This window comes from Salvia miltiorrhiza, chromosome 1 (assembly GCF_028751815.1).
Source record: "Salvia miltiorrhiza cultivar Shanhuang (shh) chromosome 1, IMPLAD_Smil_shh, whole genome shotgun sequence".
Classification (NCBI taxonomy): domain Eukaryota; kingdom Viridiplantae; phylum Streptophyta; class Magnoliopsida; order Lamiales; family Lamiaceae; genus Salvia; species Salvia miltiorrhiza.
This window is the reverse complement of record NC_080387.1, coordinates 34,141,772-34,163,997: the sequence shown is the minus strand read 5'-3', so window position 1 is coordinate 34,163,997 and position 22,226 is coordinate 34,141,772. Positions and strand designations below refer to the sequence as shown.

General features: G+C 38.1%; 3 protein-coding genes and 1 long non-coding RNA gene across 4 annotated transcripts; 1 reads left to right on the top strand and 3 right to left on the bottom strand.

Annotated features, from left to right (window-relative positions):
• Window positions 1-9,351: 9,351 nt before the first annotated feature.
• LOC131006812 (protein S40-7-like) lies at window positions 9,352-10,056 on the bottom strand. The gene has a single exon (XM_057933967.1). The coding sequence runs from the start codon at window positions 10,054-10,056 to the stop codon at window positions 9,352-9,354; it is 705 nt and encodes a 234-aa protein (XP_057789950.1).
• Window positions 10,057-13,621: 3,565 nt separating this feature from the next.
• Window positions 13,622-14,192, top strand: LOC131006805 (uncharacterized). Its single transcript, XM_057933960.1, has 2 exons — window positions 13,622-14,016; window positions 14,123-14,192. Exons 1-2 carry the CDS (start codon window positions 13,622-13,624, stop codon window positions 14,190-14,192), a joined length of 465 nt encoding a protein of 154 aa, XP_057789943.1.
• A 2,567-nt stretch (window positions 14,193-16,759) lies between these two features.
• Window positions 16,760-18,308, bottom strand: LOC131021711 (uncharacterized). Its single transcript, XR_009101040.1, has 3 exons — window positions 17,820-18,308; window positions 17,007-17,738; window positions 16,760-16,886 (listed from the first exon to the last, which is right to left on the bottom strand). It is a non-coding gene; the product is annotated as an uncharacterized LOC131021711 (long non-coding RNA).
• Window positions 18,309-20,533: 2,225 nt separating this feature from the next.
• Window positions 20,534-21,354, bottom strand: LOC131021705 (germin-like protein 9-3). Its single transcript, XM_057950988.1, has one exon. The coding sequence runs from the start codon at window positions 21,294-21,296 to the stop codon at window positions 20,682-20,684; it is 615 nt and encodes a 204-aa protein (XP_057806971.1). The 5' UTR covers window positions 21,297-21,354; the 3' UTR covers window positions 20,534-20,681.
• Between the last annotated feature and the right edge of the window lie 872 nt (window positions 21,355-22,226).

Sequence of the window (22,226 nt, the reverse complement as noted above, 5' to 3'; positions counted from 1 at the left end):
CTTTGCGAGTAGAAACATCAGCCATTTTTTAAATGCCTTTTCTAACTGCATAGAATTCTTTCTCGTTAATGTGCCATCGCACAGCTTCGTTGTCGGAAAAGAGACCGCTACAGTATCTGCAAGGTTCTTCTCCATACGGGGTGATCTTTGTGAGCACGACCGCCCACCAGAAATCACTCGCGTCAATGTAGAGGACCAAGTCATCCTCGTCTTGTGGTATTGAAAGTTTTGGGAGATTTTTGCAAATTTCCTTCAACTTTTTCATACCCTCTCGATGCTCCTCTTTCCATATGAATGGAACATCCTTCTTCAGCTGTGAACTGAAGACTTTTCTGTGTTCTGCAAGGTTCTTGATAAACATCCCTGCAAAATTAACAACTCCGAGAAAGCTTTGGAGCTGCTTCTTTTCCTTGAGATCCTCCGGGAAATTCTGGACTTTTTCCACAATATGATCTTGTAGAATTATTCCAGATTCATCGATCTCAATCCCCAGAAACTCCATCTTCTGGGTAGCTACGATTGCCTTCTTTTCAGACAGCACTAGTCCTTCTTGTTGACAAACATCTGCGAAGATCTCCAGATGCCTGACATGTTCATGAATGTTCTTTGATGCAATAAGAATATCATCAATATAGACAAACATGAATGAAGAATAATCCTTGAAGAGATTATCCATCTTCCTTTGAAATATCTGAGGCGCGTTGGCTAACCCCATTGGCATGACATTCCAGACATAATGTCCTTGTGGAGTTGAGAAGGCTGTGAACTTCTTACTCCCTTCCTCCATGCGAATCTGGTAAAATCCTGATTTGCAATCGAACTTTGAGAATACCTTTGCACTTCTGATGCAGTTGATAAGGTGTTCTCTGCTTGGGATAAAATACCCGTCAAACTCAAGAATATCATTAATTTCTTTGTAATTAATGACCAATCTTGGCTTTCCTCGCTTGATCTCCCCATGATTTCTCACTAGAAATCCAGGACTGCTGTAAGGCGAGTTCCCTGGTTCGATCAGCTTCAAATCAAGGTGTTCCTTGATTATACTCCTCATATCCTATTAATCTTGAGTGTTCATCAGGATAGGTCTGAATCTTACGAACTCATGCTCCTTTCCAGTTTTTACTTTCAAGGTAGCTTTGGGCTGGTTCTTGTCCCACCATGCCAAAGGATTCTCGTGGTAACACTTTTGGATTCTCCTTTTGACGTCGGCTATGGACACTTGTTCTTCTTCCTTGATATCTTTGTGTGATATCAGGGAGACTTTGAGGATTTGAGTTTCTTCCTTAGAGAGATCTGGGAATCCCTCGATTCTGCATTTGAGTAGAACATCTCTGAATCTCCGTTGATCCTTCATTTGTGGTCTCCGGAGTCTGCCATCATCACCACGCTTGCTGCGGAATTTTAATGGCATCGAGCGATTAAAAGCTCCTTCGAGCCTTTGCATAATGATCTTGTGATCACAATTCATTGTGAACACCAGCCTCCTGGCTTCATTGTCCTGAGTATATCGCTTGAAGTTTTGCAGAAAATTATTGCCGAATAATATATCTGCTCCGGTATCATGGAAATATATCGGTGGAGTTTTGACCTTGTACCAAGGTGTTTGACATGCACCGCCGATCAATATTTCCGTCTGTTTTACTCCATTTGATAGGAGCAAAATCTTTTTGGAGAAATCCCTTCCCGCAATTCGAGGCAGTTCTTCTTCAACTTCTGCTGGAAAGACTCCTCGTTTTGCTGTACAGATTCCTGCTCCTGAATCCACATATGCAGCAAAATATTCTGCTTTAAATTTCTCGTATAACATCCCTACAGAGATGTATATCGAAAATGGACTTGTCATTGGATCATCAATCTTTTGCGTCCGATTGTGATCTCCATTCCACCTGCTTTCCATGACCATGGCTGATATTTGTCAAGGAAATCACGTCCTAAAATCAGGACGTCAGCTTCTTGTCCGGCTTGTCCTTCGACTTGGATTTCAAAGCCTCCGACCTCCAGAATTCCGATATATCGGTTACTTTCTGGATTTGCCAAGTAATACAACGTGTCCCAAGGAAACTGATTTTTCCTTTCGGTTGTATCAAATCTCGCGGAAACCCTTCTCCATCCTTCAGGACATTTGAGTTTTACCCTCATGTCTGGAACTGGTGCTTCCTGAATCGCCCTTCTCTCATAGGAATGAGAGAAACTTCTGGTTATAGGCCTTGAAGTTAGCCTATTTCCTTGGAATGATAGCCTTGGTGCTCCCAATCTGAGACTCTGATTGTGGTTTAGCACCTGCTTGTCTCCTACTTCGATATCGATTTCCCTGATTTGGGGAATCTCTACTCGGTTTGGATTGACCGCCTTGGCTACTTCTTTGAATATTTCTGGAACCTCAATAAATTCTTTTCCCAGAAATAACTCTGTGTGATGGGAATTTGATAGGGCATATGATACTTGATATGTCAGCGAGTATGGCCTATTTCCTCCCGTCATAAGATCCTTCCTCTTGTAATCCTGATAAAGTGTCAGGGCTCGGCTGAAGGATGAATCCTGTAGATTATAAGCGATTTGCGGGTAGAGCTCGGTTATAAACTTCTTGGCATAGAGATTGCCTGAGAAAGCTCCAAGAACTAAATCTTTGGCATCCCTAATCCTTTTGTCGCAGAGTGCAACATCAATCGGTTGATCTGTCCCGGGTGAGAGGGCAGATTTGATTACCAACTGAATTGCTCCAATATGAATCCATTTCATCGTACTAGCGACTTCTGGCTTCATTCTTTTGAGATCCCGCCGAATATCTTCGGCTGGAACAAGTTGGATCTCCACCTGGTTGCTTGTTATCTCGATTGGAAGCGCCAATTCTCGACTGGTAACGCCGAAATAAACATGATGCCTCCTTTTGAATGGACTCAAGCTAGATAAAACTTGATTCATTCTTCCACTAGAAAACCCTTGGTAAGTTTGTACCTCCTCGGTTTCCTTCTTGAGTTTTTTCACGAGCTTTTTCACAACCTCTTCTTGTGGAATCAGAAAATGGCTGGTAAATCCTTTCTGATCCTCTGTCTGAGTGTGGAAAACCTCGTTCTCTTCTTTAGTCTGACTTGACCCCGGTTGATCCATTGGTCCAATCTGAATCTGAATCTTCAGAGCTAAAGACTTCTTCTTGTTCGTATATACTCTCGTCAGAGGATATATCTTCGAACTGATATACGGGTATCAATTCCTGATGGTAGAGAGCATCTTCGATATCCGGTGTGGATTCGAATCTCCTCATCCCCTCATTTTTAGGGCAATTGGTAGAAATATGCCCCTTTGCACCACACGTCCAGCAGTTGCAATCCTTGAAACTTTCATTTGTTTTGGCTTGGGTACGCCTGAAAGTTTTTCTTGTCGGGATTCGCTTTTGGGATGAAAACCGGCTCCTCGATGGTCCGCTCCTTTGGCCTGATTTGTAGGAGCGTGCCTTCTGTCTTGTCCACATAGTTCTTGGCTTCCAAGAACTCCTCCTTGATCTTTTTTCATAGGGTTGGTACCTATGTTTCTTTCTGTTCTTCCGTGGATACAGCAACTCGGCTCCAATCTCTGTTGGAAGATCGATGTTGTCGCACATCAATGGAGATTTCTTGTTGAGTCTCCTCAATTTCTTGAGATTCCTCTGATCTGCTACCTTCTGGCACTATTCGGACAGCTTCCTGTGGACATATGACATCCTCCTTGACCATTTTTGGCGAGCGTGGGTATGCATATGTTATAATTAGGGTAATTTGATAAAAAGTTCCAAAAGTGGGGTTGTTGTGCAATTTATTTTGTGATGGGGTCACTTTTACATTTTCAAGAAAAACAGGGGTATAATTTAAAATAGTCAAGAATAAAAACATGGGCAAATTGAACAAAAAACAAAGTATTTGATATAATTTGGATTTTTAGAAGTTCATGGGGAAAATGGATTTTGGACATAGTTGGTGATATTATACGCAATTATCCCAATAATTTTTTATAAGTATAAAATTATGGTTCATTTGATGCGTAACATCTATTATTTTAATATATTTTTAATTAGTTATTGGATAATTTTTTAAAAGTGTAATGTTATAAAACTCATAAAATTGAAAAAAAAAATGATCTAAATTTAGTATAAAAAATTAATAAAAATGTTTAGTAATCCTTTGTTTTTTAATTCTAAATGATTAAATTTACATAAAAAAGAATAATAACTTATGTGGATGAAGAGTCCTAATAGATACTACAACTTAAATAAATATTAAAATATAAAGCATAAATTATACTATTTTTAGATTTATTATATGTATTGAATTACACAATTGACCTTAAATTAAGTACATATGAGGGAGATAATAGGCAAATCAATTTTTATAAAGGAAGACTCTTTTATAATAGGTATAGATTATTCGGAGCTGGATGCAAAAAAAAAAAATCTTGATTGGAGCAACATTTTTAAAATATCAAATTTGAGATTTTGATAAGACAATTTCCTTACATTTCAATTTGGTAATGGAGCTTTCACAACGCGTAACACAAAATACTCATGATTTTATTAGAATTTAAAAAAAAAGCTCCAAAGCCCCTGCGGCCAGAGACGGAGCCAGGGGGGCTAGAGCCCCCTCTCAAATTTTGAGTTTTTTTTTTAATTTTAAAATATATATAGATATATGTTTATACTTATTATAAAATAATTTTGTTTTATAAAAGAGTATTTAGTTATTATATTATCTCATATATATACTTAATTTAAGGATAATTCCGTTATTTAAAACTATATAATCTATGAAATATTGTTTGTTATTATTACTATTATACTTGTCTTTTGATAAAAAATGTCTAATATGTATGAAATGCTAAAAAAAATTATAATGTATTGAAACTAATTTGTAATATATAGAAAATATATAATCTATGAACATGTTGTTTGTTATTATTATTATTATGCTTGCCTTTTAATAAAAAATGTCTTAAATATACAGAATGTCCAAAAAAAGTTTTGTGGTATATTGAAACTATATAATCTATGAAAATATTGTTCGTTATTATTAGTATTATGCTCATATTTTAATAAAAAAAAATACCTTAAATATACAGAATGCCCAAAAAAAAAATTCTTGGGGGCGGTACCCCGAACTTAATTCCTGGCTCCGTCCCTGCCTGCGGCACACTTTTTTATTTGGCCTTTAAAGTTTTCACATCGGTGGTGACTTATCGCCGACTCGAATTGATTTGGGTGATGAGCCACCCGATGCAAACTGGGGGACTCAGCTCGCGGCCCATCGCATGTTTAAGGCGTGTCCGTGTAACACACACGCTAATTTTTTTTATTTTTTTTAAAGGAAAATACATACCTAAAAGATGGAGAAGATGGTGGAACGGCTTTTGAAGAGAGATAAATTAGGACTTTGAAGAAAGAGAAACTAATGGGCTTTTATTGATTTAATTTTCAATATAGGCAAATTCAAAAAAAATCAATTTAGGCTTTTAAAAATTAGTTTGGGTTTTTGCTAAACTTTAAAATAATTCATTTGATTTTAATTATTTTAATTTTCAATTTTCTTAATTACTTTAATTTTAATAATTTAAATTAATGCAATTTAAATTCAAGTAATTGTGTTATTTCAATTTGTGCCATTTAAATTAAATAAAATGTCTAAAATTAAAACTAATTCATATGAGTCTGGCCCTTGACTCATAAGTGATCCAAGGGCATGAATGAGTCAGTAACTTACTCAACCAATGTGGATGCCCTTATCTATAAGATGCGATTACTTTACATAATTGATAAAATCCACGATTGAGTATTTTTATCCTCAATATTAGAATTTCTTCAATCTCATCATTTCAATTAAATATGAATCAAGCAAAACTATCTTAAATGATATAAATAATCAAAAGTCTTGAGATATCCAAATTTCAATTCATCTAATTAAACAAGGGTTTAGCCTTATTATTTTTTATCTATCAAAGCTAATCATTCAAATTAAACGTCCCCTAACAATATAAGCGTCTTCAATTTCAAAATATTAATATAGATAAGCATCAAATTACTCACTACAAACTAGAATAAATACTTTTTTAACTCGATAATAATTCTCGCGATCAACCTTGGCATATTAGATTCGATTCATTCACGTAACTACCTTGCAGAAGACTCGTTTAATAGTGTGTACGTGCGTTAGTCTAATGATAAAGTGATTAATATTGAGATCAAAAGTCTTAAATTTGAATTCACTGTTGCACAAATTTTAGAAATTTATCTCTTCGAATCCACTTGATGGCATTAAAGAGAGTATCTGGTAAAACATATAATGTGTAAAAAATATGGACCATGAGATTTCCAACAACCTAGATGGTTCAAGAGTAAATGTTTCATCAGAGATCCTTCAAAATCCAGTATGGCATTAAATTTTGTGGTAGTTGGCCAACCTATTTTATCTTCAAAGACAACATTCATTTCATCTTATTGTCTTAGCCACGAGAAGGGGGAAAAAAAGGGCAAGTAACAGTACAACATAATTCGATATAGAAATTAAATCCGTGTGAGAAATGAATGTCATTTCCTACACATGAATGTTTGCAACATAGTACTTGCATCATCTCAAAACAGGAAGGGTGTCATTATTTGTCTCATAATAATTCTCTGTATTAAACCTCCTATTGTACAATACACTCACTGTCTCGGAAACTTAGTGTGGGGTGCATTCCACACGGTCCATTTTCAAACACGAACGCGACACGAACCTGATCAGCAATGAGGAGAAAAGTGATATTGATACAAAGTTCAATACTTACCTGCATTTTCTGACGGAGGGAAAGCGTCACGTCACGTCACGTCCAGAAAGGATGTCTCTAGTTCATACTGGAGCAATTTAAATGCCAATAATCTTTGATATATGTTGCCTTCAAGCTTGCAAACTAAATTTAAGGGCCAGTTTTTATAGCTGAAACTTCTATCTTGATAATTGGTGCTTCCAAACTCACCAAAATTAGCTTTTTCTAATACTACATCTTTAAAGTAAATGGGATCAACAGAATGAAAGTTAATTTTACGTTCAGTTAAAAAAAAGTCTAGTGTGTTAAAAATAGACCTATTGTGCTCTGTTGAGTGAAGGGGCAACCTGAAATAGTGAAGTTCCAGCACCAGTCAAATTTTCAGCTTCAATCAGGTAAGAGTTGTAGATGACCATTTTTAAACAAACCAACACTACCTCTACTTATTATGAAAGAAAGCATGATAGGGTGTGCGTGTGTTCGCCAAGCGGTAAAGGGGTAATGCCTAAGGCTAAAGGTCTTAAGTTCGAGTTCTCTGTGGCGCGGCCTTTAAATTTTTTTATTTAATTATGTTAATTTATCGAAAAAGAAAAGAAAAGAAAGAAATCATGATTGTAATTTGTAAGTGAGCAGTAAAAATCAAGATTAGGGCCGCCTCCTGCTAAGACAGTGATTCAAATCAAACATACCAAGCCACATTGAAAACCCTGATTTGGATAAGATCTTAACAGTGATCAAATCAAACATACCAAGCCACATTGAAAACCCTGATTTGGACAAGATCTTGCAATACATTTATTGCGATTTAAACTCAAACCAAAGATTATGGCTCCTTTAATACTAGATGTTAACAGGTAAATCGTACAGGGAGTAGCAAGCAAAGATACAATTCCCAGCCTAACAATGAGAAAGACTTGTCAGTTAAGTACGAAGAGTCAAAGATCTGTCATATTGTACCATTCAAGAACATTTGTCAAGCAAAAGACTTACCACGTAACCAATATATCTCAAGTTTTAGTTATTGGATTGATTTTTTTTTTTTTAAATTAAAAGGTCGTGCCAAAGGGGACTTGAACCCAAGACCTTTGACCTTAGGCATTAACCCCTTACCGTTTGGTCAACACACGCACACTTAGTTATTGGATTGATAATATACCAACAGGAACAAGTCTTCCAAGATATGAGATATCTGATATCAATCAGCAAGTTCTAAGAAGTCAGTGTTGTTCTGCTAACTTTATACAGATTATCCTTTTAAGACTGTTGAGAGATCTGATAAATCTGTCTCATTGATATCCAATAAAAGCCAAGACAGCAGCATGTCAGGTATGGTTACTTACTTTTTAATGAAAAAAAAAAAGAAAAAGATTGCTGATCAGGCCAATTTGGTATTTTTAAGCTCAAGGCAAAAGTATAGGCATCATCAGTAGCAAAAATCTTATCCTTTCCTTGATGCTGTCGCCTGTGGGTACTAGTGGACAAGTTGCCTTGTATTAAAAAACAAAACAAAAACGCATATATAACCCGGATATAACTAACCGCAACTAGTCCACAAAGTGGCTACTGATATCACCAACTTCTTAACGCAAATTAAGACAGGTCTATTATTCTGGTTGCCTACCTAATAAATCATCAATGAATTGGCATTATCTCTACAGACTACAGTGTTTACAGATTAGACAACCAGATCTGTTGCACTTCTTCTCCTAATTGTATAGACAAGAAAGTTATTAGTTATTACCAGAAATGGTTAAAAAACATGTTCCAAGGCATGCATTAGAACAAATAGATAATGAAATATGGTAGAAGAGTTCATGATGGCAAAACACCACTTCTGCAGAGTTTCTGCTCAAGCAAGCATGACTAGAGTTGCACCTGCAGCTCGATAAGAATGACAAACTGTTTCAAAGCAGAATCAGTCCAACAGAAACCCATGCTCTGACATAAATACATTGTTCAGCCATTTGGCATCCAAACTAGACACATGAAGAGGGTGGGTGCCCTTAAAAAATACCGACACCATCAGAATTTTTCTCTTTTAGTTTGACAGATAATCAAGATTGTAGAACGCCTCAAACCTTAGCAAGGCCGAGTAATGCATGGCCAGTCACTTACTAATCTCAGGCAAAATCAACTTCTCCTATAGGCACATAACAGCAGAACAGAACTGGGAAAATTTAATCTAATAATCAATTGAAACAACCTTATCTCTTGATCAAATAAAGAAGTTTCAAATGAATTAATTCTGTTTCAAGCAAAACATGCAGCGATTCAATAAGTAAACATATAGCTGACTGCAGATTTCATCCTAAGCATTATCTGTTTCGAACAAGAAAAACAAGAACACCCTGCAAGCATCTCATGTGGCTGATAAGACAGTATAGTACAAGAATTAAATTAACAAAAACATCATTTCCCCACAAGAACGGATATATAAACCTAAAACGATATGTGGATAACCGACTAATTGGCTATCAGTTCTATGATGGTTATGTACAATTAAGCCCTAATTATATAAAATGGAATCACATTATGTGGTCATCCAGTCTCAACTAAGACCTATCTGTATGTAAACGCATGAACCAATCAATCAATGAAACCAGTCTTTCGCCAAATAGCGTTGCGCACCTGCCGGAGATCCCTCCCTTTCAAGGTCCGTCCAGCCCCCTCCAGCACCGAGCACGCAAGCAACGGCGACTGCCTAGAATCCACCACCTCGTGCGGCGGCAACCTCACTCCATCATCCTCCTCCTGCTCTCCTTCAGAAACGGCGTCGTCCTGCTCCATCGCCCTCCTCCGCAGCGCCCGCGGCATCACCGGAATGTTCACCGGCGCCGATTGATGGTAAACCCGCACCCTATCTGCTCGCGGCCGCGGCGGCCGCGGAATCAGCATCCGAGACGACGAGAGAGGCGTGGCGGGAGAGGCCGAGGCCGACGAGGAGGAGGAGATTGACGCTGCGATTGAGGCCTTGTGGTTGAACACGGGCTGGATGCCGTGTTCGGATCCGGATCGGCTCCCGATGCTGCCGTTCAGAGCCGCCAGGATGCCGTAGTGATTGCGGTGGTCGCTACGGACGGCGGAGGCGGTGGAATTGAGATTCCGGTGAGTTGGCGGAGGAGGCGAGGAACAGCCCGACGGAGTGCTGAAGATGTCGTCTTCGGAGAGCTCGATAGGCGGTGCGGTGGAGGGGGATTGAGGCTGCAGCACCCCGAGGAATCTCTCAGCGGGCTTGTGGTGGTGCTGGCGGCGGAAACGTGTGGCGGCCGCGGCGCCGCCAATTTGCTCCATTGCAGCGGTTGGGGAATTGGGTAATTTGTGCGGGAGTGGGGGGCAGGCAAGTGTAATTATGCTCCCGTGAGGGAGGAATCTGGTGTGTCAGAGCTCACGAGAATGTTCCGTACGGGCGGTATTTATTGGCCGGCAGGCCGGGTCCGGGTAAAGTCAAGGAAATGAATAATTCTATGAGCTATATTTGGTGAAGTTTTTCCTTTTTCTTTTCGTTTGATGAATAATGTCACATTGTAATTTGTGGAATTATGTTAAACTAACTTACTTTGTAAATTAAGGTACTCAAAGTATTCACATTCTAAAATTATTATGCTACATATTCTTTTTTTTCATATTTTATTAACAATCAATTTATGCAGTCATATTGTGCTATTCATAAATTAATTAAAGGGTTAAGGTACAAATGCATCTCTAAACAAGACACCCCTAGAACGTATTTCTCATCATTCTCGATGTTGGCCCAAATAAATCCCCAGAGTCAATAAAAAGGGTACACTTAAACCTAGCAAGTTAACGGCCGTCTAACGTCGTTAACTTAATTTTTTTTTAAAATTTTCTCGTGGAGCCCACCTTTTAAGCAACAGTCGCTGCCTTCTTCCGATTCCCGTCGCCGCCGCGTTCGGTGCCACGCCAGAGAATGATTGTGACGTTTCCAGACATCACGCTTCCTCGCCGGTCGTTTTCCGTTCACGGACACTCCGTCTCCCAACGTCGGTGCGGTGGGACAAGGCAAATGACACTCCGACATCCAAGCCCACCACCAAAAACACGAGAATCATCTGTCCTCCCACGCCGAACTCCACGAAGAAGGTTCAACGCAACCCAGCAAGAAGAACAACCAATTTCAAAATCAGATTTCCAATTTCATCCTCTGCCTGCCAGGAACCAGCTTCCCGAGCTCCTGCGTCTTCACTGTAATCTTCCACCTCCTCTGCCTGGCCGCGATGCTCTGCGCGGATAAGCTGCCACTCGCTTCTTTCTTAGCGCTTTCACAGCTTCCTGTGCTGAAATCCACCGCAGGGAAGTCCATTGGCATAAGTAAGGTCATCGCAGAGAAGAGAAGGGAAGGGCGGTGTGCAGGGCGGTGCCGGAGGTTTTTGCGGAGAGGGTGAAGGGTATACCCCCCATTCTCGACCTTGGCCCATATACACCCCCAGAGTCCATAAAAAAGTGCATTTAAACCCAGCAACTTAACGGCATTAGACGGCCGTTAACTTGCTGGGTTTAAATGTACCCCTTTTATTGACTCTCGGGGTTTATTTGAGCCAACATCGAGAATGGGGAGGGATACGCTCTAGGGGTGTCTTGTTTAAGGGGGCATTTGTACCTTAACCCTTAATTAAATAAAAAATATTAATTTATTTTTAAAATAAAAAAATAATTTAGAATTTAGTTATATTGTCTACATTGTAACTTCTTTTTTTAAAAAAAATTTTTAGTTTTGGCTTTTCAAAATAAAAAAATCATAAAAAATTACTTCAATATGAACAATACAGTAAAATAACTAATTTTTTATTTGAAAAATTAAATTAAATAAATCAAAATTTTCTCAATTTAACTAATTTGTGGTTAGTCATATATGTAATTGTTTAGCACCACTCTTTTATTTATTATAAATAAGCACAATAGTCACTTGTAAACTTCTCATATCGAAAAAAGTCTAGATCAGAAGAGACCTCTCAGTTGAAAGCTTATGGAAAAAAAAGTCTCCATCAGAAGGAGCTCTCCACGGAGGAATCCCCCTTGTAATTTTGAATATATATTCTTACAAACTAGGATACTAAAGCACATCCACCTTGTAATTTTGTAACATTTAGAGCATTCACATTGGTCCGGCTCATCGCTCAGCTCGAGTAGATTTTGAGATGAGTCGACCAATGCAAACTGTGGAGGTTTGAGTCCTTGCTCATCTGGATGAGCTTGGCTCATCTTCAATTTTTTATAGCGTGTATATTACACGCGCGAATTTAAAAAAACATTGAATTTTGAATTGCAACGGCTATTGCCGAATTTCAAACTTTTTTTGTATTTTTGTTTTTCCTTTTTCCTTCACAACGGTCAACTTTTTTTTAAAAAAAACTTTACCCAAGGGCATTATTGCCTTTTTTCCTTTGTTTATTTTTTATTTATTTTCTTCTCCTATAAATACCCCATCTAACCTCAATCAAATTCATTCCAGGTACACTACTCTTCTTATCTCCTATCTCTCTCAATTTCTCTCTAAATTTCAAATGGATCCCAATGACCCTAATATCTCGACTATTTTTCGCCTAATTGGATCGGTGATCTTTTCGGTCCATACTACTATCCCGACCTTTCGGTGGATAATTTGGACGATGAGAATTAAGCTTATGTAATTTTAAGCTAGTTTTAAGTTTATGTTATTTTAAATTATGTCTTTTAATTTAGGTATTTTTAATTTTATGTAATTTTAATTTTCAGTATTTTAAATTAATAAAATTTTAAGTTTAACAATTATGCTATTTAAAATTGTCGTTTAAATTGATGTCATTTAAATTAAATAAAAAAAAATCAAAATCAAAACAAATGAATACATGAACCAGCATAATGAGTCAGATCAGACCTTGATTCATAAGTGATCCCGAAGCATGGATGAGTCAATAACTGAGTCAACCAATATAGATGCTCTTATATCTAATATATACATTATGACCGTAATTTTTCTTATCATGTACACTTATAATAATCGACATTTTTATTTAAAACGATTGTAAATTTCTGTCATGATTTATATCCCGAAAAATTGTCAAATAATCTCAATGATCATCAATATTCTCGAGAACATAAATAATGACAACCTTGATTTTGAGAGTAGATTGTGGAGATGATGCACCTCGGCCAGTTATGCTTGTAAGAGAATTAGGCATATTTGATGTTATTCCTATTCTTTGTCTTGTTTGATTTCGTATGTTCTTTCTGTCTCACGAGCTACAAAACAAGATTTGCAGACTTCTTCTGATTGAATGTATAGTACGTTGTCACAATCGTTTGCTCTATTAGTTAAATGGTACTTGTAATTTATGTAAATGTTAATGTAATTTAAATAATATGGATACCTAAAAAATAGGGAGCTTTAGAGTATGCATAGTGGGATACTTATCCCACTCACTCGAGTAAGCTAGGGATCGAGTAGCCCACTGCAGCCGCTGCTTACTCGAGGCCTACCCGATTTTTCGGATAAGGCCTGATCTCATGTAATCCCAACGCGTGCACACACGCGCCCATTAAAAAAATTAAATTTTAAATTTCAAACTCAACGGCTATATAGCCGATTTTGTTTAACTTATTTTTTGTTTGTTTCCAACGACTCTTAGCCGTTTTCTTCAAAAAAAAAATCCTTCCTATAAATACCTCACATTTCTCATTCATTCACACATCCAAAAAATTTTCTCCTTCAATCTTTCTCTCTTTCTCTACTAAATTTTTATATTCTCTTCCTCCAAAAATGGTCGAATGGTTCAATGATACTTCGTCGTCTTCGTCCGACGAGGTTGCGCAAGAAATCATCGATGAGATCAATAAGCAGAAGTAATTGATTGCTCAGATGTTCTCCCAACCGGAGCCGGAACGTGTTATTTACCATCTGTCTTACGTCTACCGTGATTGTGAGGCTGCCCATTTACGTCTTATGCAAGACTACTTCAACGACAATCCGACGTACGGGCCTACATTTTTCCGACGGCGTTTTCGAATACATAAGGAGTTGTTTTTGCGCATCGTCGATGCTGTGCAAGGTGAAGATGGTTACTTTCGGATGAGCCATGATGTTGTGGGCCGGGACTCTCTCACGCCTTTGCAGAAATGCACGGCGGCTATCCGCCAATTAGCCACCGACGTCAATGTGGATACTTTCGACGAGTATCTCAAGATCGCCGACACGGCGGGGCGTATATGCCTAAAGAAATTTTGCAAAGCTGTCATCTGGGCATACGGTGCCGAGTATCTTCAACGTCCTACGGTGGCGGACGTCCAACGCCTTTTTCAGATGCATGAGGCGCGACACGAATTTCCCGGGATGCTCGGGAGTCTTGATTGTATGCATTAGGCGTGGAAGAATTGCCCAAATGTGTGGCATGGCGCATACACACGCGGTGATCAAGGGGAGCCTACCTTGATCTTGGAGGCCGTTGCATCCCACGATTTGTGGATTTGGCATGCTTTCTTCCGTGTCACCGGTTCGAACAACGACATCAACGTTCTCAACCAGTCGCTTCTGTTCTCCGACGTCTTGGAAGGAATGTCGGCACCGGTGATCTTTGAGGCCAACCGCCGATAGTATCAGATGGGCTACTACTTGTGCAATGACATATATCCGGAGTAGTGTTGCTTCGTCAAGAGTCCACCGATGGCGACCAATCCAAAGAAGGCGAGGTTCAAGAAGATGCAAGAATCGGCACGGAAGGATGTCGAACGTGCATTTGGAGTGCTTCAAGCTCGATGGGGAATTATTCGAAGTCCGGTGCGGAGTTGGTACTTCGAGCATCTCAAGGATATCATGATGTGTTGCATCGTTCTCCACAACATGATTGTGGAGAACGAAGGTGAAGGAGCTACCCATTGAAGAGATGACGACGCAGGGCACGGGACGTCTAGCGCGCAATGACTCGACGGAGAGTGCTCGAGCAACCCCGCTTTATTTCGAGGAATATGTGCAAAGAGATGCAGTTCTCCGAGACTAAATTTGTTTGAAGATTACGCTGGTATTAAGATGGGGCTTAGGTGCACAAAACTCAATAACACACACAATATTAATTATGTTTTCAATTGATGACTTCAAGAAATGAGATTGAGGATGAATAAATTTAGTTAAAAGCAACTTACATTACACTTCTTTGTACAGACGATGCACTCTTCTATGCACTTTCAAGAATATTGTTTAAAAATATAAATGGATTCTATTCAAGAATATTATTTAAAAATACAAATGGATATAGAACGTAGGATTTTGAAAATTTGAGTATATAATACTTAGATAGTTTCAGAAAGGTGAATAGTTCTATATAATACCACTAAAAAAATATACTACAAGTTTGGTCACAATTTTGAAACATTTTATAAAATAGAAAATAATTCTTATCTTATATTCCCTCCATCCTCGAATTTCATGCTTGTTTTGCTATTTCAGTGTGTTCCCCAATTTCATATCATTTTTCATTTTAAAAAAAATTACCCCGAACTTCAAAAAAGAGTAGGACTATATTACTCTATTTTAATCACTTTAACACTCTAATAAAGGTTGATTTTTTTACCTAAAAAAAAGGTGAAATTTTTATTCCACTCACAACACACTCAACTATTTTATTAAAACTCGTATCATTCTCAAAAGAGCATGCAATTTAAGTATGGAGTTACTAAATTATTCTTAGTTAGAAATTAAAACGAGTAATAATACTATAATTACGTTACGTTTACTTTTAAGAATTGACTTAGATTATAAAAATAATAAGACTAATTCATTGTTTACTAAGATGAATTGGAACTTTGGAATTAATTTTGATAATTAATTTCAAGACCTTAGATAATTTTGATAACTTCTATTATTTGAACTAATTTTTGCTTAATTCATATCCCATTAAAATTATGAAATTAAAAATATTCTAATAATTAATGAGGATAAAGATACTCAATCATGGATTTTATCAATTATGAGATGTAAATGCCCCTAAGTATATTAAAATTTAAAAGAATACAAACTTTATAATTACAGAGAGATATGAATGTAGATTACGTATTCAAGATTTGAGAAACAAACAAGAAGTGAAAAATAAAAATAGGAATTGTGGGTTATTGTCTCAAATTCCCTCATTTGGAAGGAGACTACATTAATCAGATAGGGATATAGCAGTTGAGACTTGAGAATGTTTTGTGATGATCAGAACCTAGGACTTTTGTCCTAAATGTCAACGCTAAGGTTAAAAATGATAATTCTTTTTATAAATTATATAAGTAAATAAAAAAATTCAAAAATAGTGCGGCGAATGACTTGAACCCAGGACCTCAGGTCTTAAACATTAACCTTCTAGCTCTAGTAGGTTAAACAAAAGCCAATTACACAATATCAAACAAAACAAGTCAAACAAAAGCCCAGACATGGCACAAGATCAAGAGGCAATGAATTTCTTGGTCAATTTGCAGAATCCCTCTATGCCAAAATGACTAATTCCATATAGTAAGGGCTGTCAACAGTTATTGAATTCTAGTAGAGGAGAGTTGAATACGAACAGGGTGGTCAAAGCTAAGCCCTGGTCACGACTCGGGGATCGCTTTTTAATTACTATATTTGGATTGTATTTTGTAGTATTATTTTAGTGTTATATGTAAAATAATGTAGTGACCCGCTCTTTTATATATTTTAAATCCAGTAATGAGTGTTTATTTTTGTTCATCAGTAAATGAAAACGGTTATTATCCTGATATGAATTCAGCTTATGATCCTGAATTCATATTATTAAAGCAGTCAATGATATTATTTCAGAGTTATAACTGACTTAGCAAAGTCACGTTAATTAATTAAGCGAGATGAGACTATCGATTCTATTATTTATAATTACTTAAGTCGTGGATTATTTCCGGTTTGTGAGGAGAATTAAATCTACGGATTTAATTTAGATTTAATTTACAGTCCATCGATGCTAGCAAGCAAGAAATCAAATATCGTGCGAGTATATATATATACGCTACATTAGTAAGAATTCAAGATTAGTATTTCATTAAGCGCGTTACTGTACTACAAGTTTATAATTCCCAAGAGGCAAGAGCTGTACTTCAGCCATATCCCACATTACTACACATCAAATGCAACACCATTCCTTGTTTAATACCATCATCCGACAAGGAATCAATAAAGGAAAATCATTAAAGCAATAAAGGAAAATCATTAGAGTTAGTGGAAAGAAATAAGTGTGCTGCCACCATCCTTTATTCCCCACCTCTTCAACCACCAAAAGCCATGCTTTCCTCCCTTTACAGCCACCAACTTCACTCCTTATTATATCACCCACCAAATTCTTCTCTCTTTAAGCATCAATAGCTTGAGAGAATTGTCTAGCTGCTGCAAAACTTCGAAGAGGTAAGATTGGCTTAGCCTTATCCATTTTTTTTTCTTTTCTTAGTTCTCCCTGCATTGTTAAAGAAAAACAAGATATGTGATTTTTTTCAGCTATCTTCTCATTAAATTCAAACAGAGCAACAGACAGCCAAAAGGACAAAACAATCAAGGTATTACCATCTCAAGTTAATCTATATGTTTGCATATTTCACACCCCAACATAGCATGCTTAGATCAATCAAAAATTCAGATATAGAATAGCTCAATCAGTTTTATTCACAAGACAAAGGCATAAATAGCAATACATCAGACTAGAATTTTTATGCGAGATAAGTACGTTTCAACATTTTAGCTTCTAAACCAAGTACTCAAGATAACAATAACATTTATGAGATTCATAGAGTATTAGATACCACAAGAATTTCTTTTACACAACAATTGGGAATCGAACTTAGCTTTAGGAAATGAGGCTGACTGCCCTGCTCAGTGAATCGAGGACGCGACGGCAGAACTTTCACCGGCGTCGGAGGGGCGCAAGCACAGACCTCAGCGGTTCTGCTCGCCGGTTACTCAGTCACGGCACGGCGGCAAAGGCGCTGCCTTTTTCCTCTTCCTACCAACGAAAGAGAGAGGAGGAATTAGATTTTCAGATTCTTTATTTTGAAAGGAAGAGAAGGGAGATTTGGGGGTTTACCTGTGCGAGGCGGTGCGAGGTTCCTCGCCGGAAGGAGCCGCGGCCGCGCGGCTTATAGCTGTCGTTCGCCGGAGTTCCAAAAAGGAGGCGGTGAAACTTCGAGAGGAGAGAGAGCGAGAGGATCAGTCGAGTGTTGATTGTCGGAGATGGACGTGAGGGAGGAGGTTCAACCGCCGTTCGCTGGATTTACAGAGACGACGACAGCGGTTTCAGGCGAAGAAGCTCGCCTTCATGTTCTGCGATTCCAGAAATCGAGAGGGTGAGAGAGACCGACGCAGGAGGTCGAGCGAGACCCGGCTGTTCGCCGGATGTTGCAGCGGCGACAGAGGCGATTTCAATGTCAGGGAGAAATTGGGCTCGTCCTTCTCGCCTCGGACGAACAGATCGAGAAAGAAAGAGGAAGGGGCTGAGCTCGACTGATCTTGAGGGAGAACTCGGCTGAAGAGGAAGATGGAGAGAGGCGTGAGTGATTTTTGAGAGAGAGAACTCGGCTGAGCTCGACTGATTTTGAGCGAGATGGAGAGAGGCGTGAGTGAGGAGAGATAGCAGATATGTGTTTCCTTTGAGAGAGAGAGAGATGGATTTTGAGCAAGAGGAAGTGAAACAAAGCATGGCCGACAATTTTGAGAGAAGAAAAAAAGAGATAGCGGTTTCTTGAAGGGAGAGAGAGAGCTCGACTTTTTGGAATAAAGAGAGAAAGAAACGAGAGTGTTATGCTGAGAGAGAGAGAACCGAGATGTTTGGGGGAGAAGGATTTGGGCTTTATTTATTTTAGTATTTGGGCTGTGATTGGGCCTTTTCATTTAATTCTTTGGGCTTGATTAATTTTAATTGTTTGGGCTTTCCTCTAATTTATGTGGGCCGAAATTTTGAGCTTATTTTTAATGAAATTGGGCTTCCAATTTTAATTGCTTGGGCTTTCATATTTAAATTCGAATTGGGCCAGTCTTTTATTTAATTGGCTCTTCTCATTATTTTTATTGAGCATGAATTAATTTAAGGAATTGGGCTTTGTCTTTTAATTCTTTGGGCTGCTGTATCATATCAACTGAGCCGAGTTTTATTTAATTTTAAGCTCAGAATAATTCATTCTATTCTTGGGCTAATTTTAAATTATGGATTGAAATTTTATTTAGTTGGGCCTTACATGATTTATTTAATTGAGCCCAACTATTCATTATTTAATCATTTGGGCCAAGATTTATTTAATTACTAAGCCCAATGAATTATTTCAATTGGACCTTTCATTTTAGCTATCCGGGCCATTTCTACTTAATTAATTATTGGGCTACCTGATGTTGAACCTTTTAATTATTCGAACTCATAACATTTCAAATTCTCATTATTAAGCCCGGTTGATTATGAGTTATAAAGCGAATAAGCTGAAGTATTTAATTATTTTCTATCGATTACGAGGAGCGGGATTTATTTAATCGGCGGATTAGAACATCCTGAAGAGAATAGATTAATTTTAATTAATTATCCGGTTTCATGAGACGAGACTTACTTTTGTTTAAATCCGATAGCCTGGATTAACAATAGAAATTCCCTGATTATTATTTCAGAATAATAATTCATGCATAAGGATCATGCATAGTTAAATATACATTCTCATTTGAGGATTTTTATTCGAGCAAATATCTTATATATGTACATATATTCTTGTAATAAAGGTCAAGGGCGAGATTGATAATCTGTTGAGGAGCTTTCGTATCACAGAAAATCACTATCAGGTGGGTTACTTTCATATATATCAAATGAGTTTAATGTTATGTTTGAACAGTTATTTCATTGCAAAATCTTTGAACTGAAAATTATTTCAACTATTGTCTTGCCATAAATGTTTCAATGTTTGGTATGATATCTATCTGATGTGGCTTTGCCAGTTATTATGAAATCGAATTCGGGTCCTGAGCAGTTGATAGCTATCCTGCCAGGGCTAGTGTACACCAGTGACCGTGAGTCATCTAGCGGGTTGGCCGGTCAAGTGTCCGTGAGAGGTGGCCACCTCTCCGGCACACAGTTCCAGATATGATAGATTACAAGAGAACTTAGTCTGCAGACGAACTTTAAGAATCACAAATGAATTTAGTAAGCTTGGGCCTTTTTAGCGAAAAACTCCCTTGCTGTACTGTTTATGATGGCATGACAATTTACAACTTTATGAAGCATGTTATATTTCATAGTAGGCATATGTGCCCACTGAGTACTTTTGTACTCAGCCCTGCATATATTTCTAAATGTGCAGGTTGAGCAGCTGCCGATGGTGATGAAGTGACGAGCGGGATTCTTTTGTCTTATTATGCATTAATGAACTCTAGGGTTACATGTCTTCATACATGTAATCAGAACCTTATTCCGCTGCGTACTCAGAAGTTTTATGTTATTTTGGATAAGTCGGAGTTATCCGAACTTACTAGTTATTTGAGTCTATACGACTAAACTTCTGTTATATTATAAATATTCCTTCTGTTAAATGATGAAATGTGATCCTTTCTTGTTTGATTATTCCCCAATCTACCCCGCTTCTAATCTCCCTCCATTAGTCACGGTTTCCCCGGCTTAATTATCCTTAATTAGGGCCGGTCGTGACAAATAATTTCGTCCGTTTAAATTTATTCTTAAATATTATAAGAATATAATTTCACCCATCCGTTTTAATATTCTACCTCTGTCCATGAATGCAAAATTTCTCGCATCTATTATTAAATCTCGTATCTTATTTCATTCATATGGTCTCCGTATACCAATAGGGCTTTTATAAGAAATCATCAAATGTATACAACAGAGACAATGCAACAGATCTGCAATCCAATTATTCGACAAAGAAATGAAGAAACACACACACAACACACACTATCTCTATCCCTTCAAGCCAGCTTTGAGCTTCTGAATGGTGCCAACATCAGTCTTGAACGACAGAGCCAAAACAGTGTCATCAATGGTGGAGTTAAACAGCGTGTTGGGCAACGAAACAGTCCCCGCATTGGCGCTCCCGAAGGCGGACATGGCGACGGCCGGATTCTTGGCGTCGGCGTTGTACTGGAAGTGCACCAGCCCTTTGGGAAACACGAAAACGTCGCCTTGCTGGAGGCTCTGGGTGAAGAGCTTGTTGGTGGTGTCGACGAACCCAACCTCGAGGGTCCCCTGCACGAGGAAGAGGAGCTCGGCCGACCGCGGGTGCGTGTGGACCGGGTTCACCGTGCCCGAGGGGTACATCAGGACGGCGTAGGAGACGCTCTGCCCGTTCAGGGCGGGGAACTGCTCCATGCCGGCCTTGAACACCTTGAATGTTGAAGGGAACGGGGACGAGACGAGGGCCCGCATCCCGGTGAAGGTGAAGAACCCCCCATCCACCGGGGCCGGGGTGTTGGGCGGGATGACGTAGTCGGTCAGGATGTCCGGGTCCCCGGCCCGGGTGGTCTGGATGAGGGCGAGGGCGACGGCGGCTACGACGAGGAGTAGCTGTTTCTTCATTGTTTGTTTGTTTATTTGTTTTGCCTTTCGAGATTTTTGATTCTAATGTGTATTGGTGAAACGAAACACGAGATTTTATACATCTAATATGTAATGGTTGAGGGGTGGAAACTTTGAGGTATCCGCCGGGAAGATGATGTGACAAACCTTAGTTTTGAGATTATTACAATGTGAATGTCATTGCCTCAAGGCCGGTTAATTTATTGTGTTTCTAAGAGATTAATTTTGGCATATGCTTTTAAATTATTCTTGAATTTGTTAGTTTTTGATTTGTTGTTGTCGTCCTAACGGTTTGTTTTGACATGACTTAACCCGTAGATCATTACGCAGTCCCGAAGATTTTCAAGCAAGATATTTAGGATAACTAGCACAAAAAGGAATGAGATCCGCAAAAAAAAGCATACATTGTAAATCTAACTAATGTTATTTTATTTGATAAAAAAAATATAAATATAATATTAATTATATTCAATATTTGTATTACCAATTTAGTCTATTTAATTTTACAGCTATAGTAAAATATTTCTAAAATAATACTCAATAAATTAATAAACTTTATAAACTAATGTATTTCTCTGGTCGGACTTGAGTCAATTTAAAAAATCATCAATTTTAATAAATTATAAAATAAGTTATTTAGAGGATCTTTTATAAATATATAGGTCGTACCATTAATACTATAAATTAAAAAATTACAATTGGACTTGAGTCAGTTTAAAAAATCATCAATTTTAATAAATTATAAAATAAGTTATTTAGAGGATCTTTTCTAAATGGGAAAAGGTGCAGATTGGCCCCCGAAGTAGTAGCCCCTATAGCGTATAACCCCTCTTACTCACTGTGTGTGTAACTAAACCCCTGAACTCCGAGAAAATGGTGCAAATTCCCCCCTCTGACTAACGGTTGTTAACGACGTTAGGTCAGAGGGGG